General features: G+C 41.7%; 1 protein-coding gene across 1 annotated transcript in view; it reads left to right on the forward strand.

The window, feature by feature from the left end:
* The window catches only part of kmt2d (lysine (K)-specific methyltransferase 2D), a 30,772-nt gene extending 26,007 nt beyond the window's left edge, over nucleotides 1-4,765 (forward strand). The window contains exons 52-55 of the mRNA XM_067240051.1: nucleotides 1,045-1,330; nucleotides 1,498-1,571; nucleotides 1,712-1,820; nucleotides 1,978-4,765. Of these exons, the coding sequence (XP_067096152.1) occupies nucleotides 1,045-1,330; nucleotides 1,498-1,571; nucleotides 1,712-1,820; nucleotides 1,978-2,070 (562 nt within the window). The 3' untranslated portion in view covers nucleotides 2,071-4,765. The remainder of the gene's footprint in view (nucleotides 1-1,044; nucleotides 1,331-1,497; nucleotides 1,572-1,711; nucleotides 1,821-1,977) is intronic.
* The last annotated feature ends 1,235 nt before the right edge of the window (nucleotides 4,766-6,000 follow it).

Here is a 6,000-nt window from a genome sequence, read left to right on the forward strand (position 1 = left end):
CATTACATACAAGAGACATGAATCTACTTAACTAAAATACTTAACTAAAAACAACAGTTAGGCGGCATCTCATGGCCTATGTACAGTGTCGCAGGAGTTTCTCCAAAACTGGCTCCTGGAGAAAGCGTCCGAGAGCAACAGGAGCCCAACTATGTCATTCCCAGACGCCAGGAGGCGAGCCGCAAAAGAGTGCGTCAGCTTTCACCTCCTGGCGTCAAGTTGACAGCACACTTGCTTAATAACACTTTGACAAGACACCAGAGATAAACTGTTATCCCTGTGTTGTTACTTACTAATTCCATAAACGCTGCAGCACAATAACATGTAGTTCCATAAACACTTTTGGCGTTTAATCAAAGAAGTCTGGTATGTTACTGTATAAGTCACTTTGGTGGCTTTCCAGAAATGCCGAAATGAGGGCGTACAGCAGGCTAACTTGAGCACGTTTGTAGCCTTCACCCTTCATGACTTGGCTTGGGCGAGGGTGCTTCTCGAAGGCCGGTTTAAAAAGGAACGAGTAAACGACAGCGACTGCTGATCACGCACGGTCAGCGCTTTCTGGCGACCACAGCCTCAGTCTAGATCTGTGTCTGATCTCCAGGTCTTGGTATGAAACTGGTAATAATAGGTGGATAATGTAGTGTCCGTTCAATTTACGCCTAGGACGTCGTGGCTCTACACTGCTGTGATCTCTTGTATTTGCTGTCGTGGTGACGTGAGAGGCGGTGGGAATCGTTAGATTGACATCCTTCTATAGCGTCCTACCATATTTGACATCAACACCTTTTGTGTTCTACAGTGTTTTGTGGAGCACTTTTAATGGAAATTGTGCATTAGTATCCTTAAATGCAACCGATTACTTTTTAATGTATTATTTTTTTTTTTTTTCTGTAGACTGTTTTTTCTGGACTTGAGGCTGATAAGAGGCATTAAAAGGCACATTCATTACATTTGTTCAAAAGTTATTTTGGGCCTGGGTTTTACACAGAAGAAAAAAGGTTTGATATTTATTCATATTGCTCATTTAACTCTTTGTCCACCCAGGCCCCACACTTTAAACAGCACCAGTGTGTCCAAGGCCTACCAGAGCACCTTCACAGGGGAGATCAACACCCCCTACAGCAAGCAGTTCGTCCACTCCAAGTCCTCCCAGTACCGCCGCCTCAAGACCGAGTGGAAGAACAACGTGTATCTGGCGCGCTCACGCATCCAGGGCCTGGGCCTGTACGCAGCCAAGGACCTGGAGAAACACACCATGGTCATCGAGTACATCGGCACCATCATCCGCAACGAGGTGGCCAACCGCCGCGAGAAGATCTACGAGGAACAGGTAGGCGGCAAAGTGGAATGTTTTTTATTTATTATTTCTTTTTTTTTGGTCACCATCATGTTGTTTAGTTTTTCCTGCTGCTCTTGTGTTGCCTGTATGATATGTAGACCTAATAAAGTGCTTTACAGACTGTCTCTGAACCCCTGCTTGTTGTCTCGCTACTATAGAACCGTGGGATCTACATGTTCCGCACTAACAACGAGCATGTGATAGACGCCACCCTGACGGGCGGCCCGGCTCGGTGAGTATCTCCTTATCTACCGCTCTTCCCGTGACAACGCAGAATTTAACGGCGGGACCGGAACCCTCCTGGTGCACACAGGAGCACCCGTGTACCGAGCTCGGCCTCCCATGTCTCACGGCTGCTGTTTCCTCCTCCAGCTATGTCAACCACTCCTGCGCCCCCAACTGTGTCGCGGAGGTCGTGACCTTCGACAAAGAGGACAAGATCATCATTATTTCCAGCCGCAGGATCCCAAAGGGAGAAGAGGTGAGGAGTGAGGGTTAGGAGTGAGGAGTGGGGGTTAGGAGTGAGGAGTGGGGGTTAGGAGTGAGGAGTGAGAACATGTAGAGATTTCAGTTGACATATACAGTAACCGTCTTGAGATGTAAAAGTGAATAATTGACCATCATCTCTTATTTTCCAGCTGACGTACGACTATCAGTTTGACTTCGAGGACGATCAGCACAAGATCCCTTGCCATTGCGGAGCCTGGAATTGCCGAAAGTGGATGAACTGATGAAGATTGAGAAAGAGAGAGGGAAAACTAAACTGGTGGATTTGCCTCTACCTGGTGCCAGATCAGTCCTGCGCCAAAGCCTTTAGAATCGTACTTTACCCAGTTCATAAGCTGTTCTGAAAGAAACGAGGGGATGACCAGATCCTCCTCCTTGCAATGGAAGACGACTTTAGCATTTATAGCCAAAGGTCTGAAAAAGCATTAACAGAGAAACACCACCTTCAGCAGAAAGGTGGAGGACAACAATATTTACCTTTTTGGTGGATATGTGTGGTGACCCCCCCCCCCCCTCTCTGCCAAAAGCAGCCCTTCCTTCCTTCACTGCTAGAACCTCCTTCAATAACCCGACTGGCTGGAAACAATCTTCTCGACCAAATGATTAGAATCCTCTGTCAAATCAATCCTCTTTTAGTGTGAAGCTTCACCTCTGGAGCTTTGATGAAAGCCATGTTAAATGACTAAGAATGAACTAACGTGTTCCTTTTTAAGTTGGACCTACTCTTCTAAAGCCCTCACTGCACCTCCCAGGAATAAGACGCTTCCCCGTGTCAGCAAGGAAGACTCGCGCGTAGATATTGGTTCGCTAGACAATCCTTAAGTGGCTCTGTACAAAAAAATATATGCTTGATTGACGGGGATGTAACGATGTAAAAAATAATATAAAAGTTGCGACGCTATTGACCTGTGGGTTCCAGAATAAGATGTATAAGATTATAAATGGTGGGTTAGTTGGACCCAAGTCTACCTCATTGATTTTAGTGGGAAGTGAGTGCTTTGGATAAAACTGTCAACTGCTACTGTGGAACTGGGGCGGTGTTTTCAAAGGCGTATGCCTTCTCGGACAAGCAGGGAAACTCAAGCAGCAGGTTTGCTCTATCTACTACTCTATGCTGATCATTTACAATAATGAGCCAACAATTATCCTTCTTCACAGATTGTGTATACATTGAGTAAACAAGTTATTAATCATTTTTTGCCAGCTAAGATCATGCATTAAGAAATCTATCAGAAATTGGATCCTGGGGGTGGGAGGGGCCCGTCTGGATTTCATGTAGTTCTTTGTTTTTCCTATTTATCCATTTAGAAACCATGCTTCTTTTGTGTCAGTGCACCACCCAGTGTGTGTGTGTGTGTGTGTGTGTGGCTTTAAGTGAAGCAGAATCTGAGTCCAGCAGAGTGGAGGCAGCGCTCGTCTCTCCCGCTGCTTGTGTTCAGCTCGCTGGCGGACGCAAGATCGCTGTCCCATTTAACATGGTTTTTATTTGTGCCATTTTAGTTCTACGACCCCCCCCCCCCCCCCCCCCATTTTCTATTTGATGTCTCTTCTCCAATAACCTAAATCATGCCTCTTCCTGAACTTGTAGTGTGGACTGTTGTAAACTAAACTGTAGGAAGTCTTTCTCTGCCTGGCCACAGCCTATATATATTTACTCCCTATATTGTGGTTGGATAGTGGTAGTAGTGTCTTCTGGAGGCTTGAAGCAATGGCAGGGAAAGACTCGTTCAAAACAACAAAAAAAAGGGCATTTGTTTTCTCTTAATTTAAGTCAATTTAAAAACCGAGTAAGTCTTTTAAAGAAGGGAGATTGACGAGGACTTCATCTTCCCAGTGCTACTTTGTTTCCTCTCCCCGGACCCCCAAGACCTCATGATAAAATGCAAAAGTGTACAAACTGTATATATACACACATTTAGGGGACAACAAACTCTTTATCCAAACCCCTTTTTAAATCAATAGTCAAGAAATTTAGAGAAATACAATTCATGAAAATAATCAACCACTGGATATCCTTTTATCAGAAAGATTAAGCTGTATATATATAAATATATGTAAAATGGCAAACTAATATCTTGATATGTATATGAACCAGAGTGTTTTTGCATTTACCTGTTTTTCTATTAGCGTTTTTTGCTATAAGCTTTCGAAGACAGTTTGTTAAAATAGATATGTGAAAATGTCTGGTCTTCTCCACATACTTGGAACGAGAAGCCGAGGTGATTACGAAATAGTTCTAGAAAGGATCCATGTGGAAAATTCATGATTATTAAACATGAGAATCACATTGCGTAAAGCAGTACAATGGTGCATAGCATTTGTGTATGTATGTAATATCGGTCACGTGTTCATTTATTTTTATTTATGCTACTGCTTGTTGATTACCAAAACCTATCCCTTGATCAGTCATTCATTGGAATTACGATTAGTAAATGGAAGATCTTGAACTCCCTAGGACATTACTGTTATGAATATTAGTGCTTTGTTATTTTTTATCCTCCCTATAGAAGTGAATGTGTTGGTTATACCTTGTGAAATGGTTACTTGGCCTAATGTATGTTGAAAGTTAACCCCTTACTTACCTGAGAATGAATTGCACTCTTAGTATATGGAGTACTTCTCAAGTGGTAGATATTGATCAATTACCAACGGCAGTGATTTCTTTTTCTCGGTATGGTTAGATTAAGGGAACACCATGACGAGACATTTTGCCGCTCACTGGATTTTAGCCTGAATAATTCGTACTTTTTACCATGTTTGAATCTTAATTTAAATTCTCTGCATATCTTAATTTAATAGATTGCTCAAGTTGAAGGTTTTCTTTTTGTTTTTTTTTAACCAAACCTTCTTTTTAAAAAGGTGTTGCATCTGTACAGCAGAGATACTTTTAGGGAATATGAATAAATATAAATGATCATTTTTATTGTATGTGGCATGTTTTGTATGGATATTATTTTGAATTGTACATATTTTTTGACGACGCCAGAGGTTGCATCTCTTTATATACAGCTTCCCCCTCCCCTTTCCCCAGCATCGGATTTGTCTCTGCTTTTATTTCTTGTAAAAGAAAATAAAATGCATTTTAAATATATTTTTCTTTACTGAGACAGGGCAATTTAAGAAAAAGGTGTTTATTACTGTTTCAGTATGTACACAGTTGCTAACTAGTCCTGAAAGATTTGTATAACATGGAGTTTGAAGTATTTAAGTAGTGTTTAGGTACAAGAACATTTTAATGGCAAAATACCCATGGCAACAAGCCAAAAGGATAGGAAATATTAGACATTTGGTTCATATGAGTCACCCAATGAAATACCATGAAAGGAAAATGCTGCATTAGCCTATATTCCTACCCATGTTACAGCAGCAGCAACATTTACCAGGGTACACACGCCCCAAAACTCAAAATGAAAGACAAAAACAACTGGCAGACAAAAAGAGCCAAGTCTACGTCTACTTTGACCTCAGCAGAGCGACCGAGGCCCCAGTGTGAGACAGCATGCAGAAGGGCACAGACAAGTCTCCTGTTCAAGTGTAGGTTAATAGCATTCCATAATGCTGCTTTGATGACTGATTAAAACCCTTACGTCCGTTTGACTTGAACGGTGTAGAGCTTTAAAGGATGACAAACTGTCAGTCATACCTTGGTAAACTTGTCTGCAAACATAAATACACTCACATTCCAAGTAACCGTTGCTGTTTGTAATGTGAGAATATTTTGCTGCATTGCTGACCACAAAGTGGCAGATAACATGCAGTTTCACATTACAGCATATCAGTCTCTAAAAAGAACATGAGGACTCTTTCCCCTCAATAAATACCCATTGCTTAAATTCAGTTGAGGCTTCTGCAGGGTTAGTCCATGATTTAAAAACCAAAAATCAAGCCTTTAAGTAAAACTTCAAAAACAAACTCAGAACTCAAAGGGCTTCACAGCAACAGGTTTGCCCTTGTTACTGCTGATGCCGTTCAGCTGTGCCAAAATCCTGTTAGTAGTAAGTGGTAAGAATTTCCCAGTGTACCCTTCAGGCTAAATGATGCAGATCTCATGTATTAAAACATTCTCTGAAAGGTACCACAAATATATTATGTAGTATGAAAACAGGAATAATAAAAACTGAAAAACACAAGAAACACCCTTTGTGGCTTCAAAA

The sequence above is a fragment of the Osmerus mordax genome, chromosome 7 (genome assembly GCF_038355195.1).
Source record: "Osmerus mordax isolate fOsmMor3 chromosome 7, fOsmMor3.pri, whole genome shotgun sequence".
NCBI lineage: Eukaryota > Metazoa > Chordata > Actinopteri > Osmeriformes > Osmeridae > Osmerus > Osmerus mordax.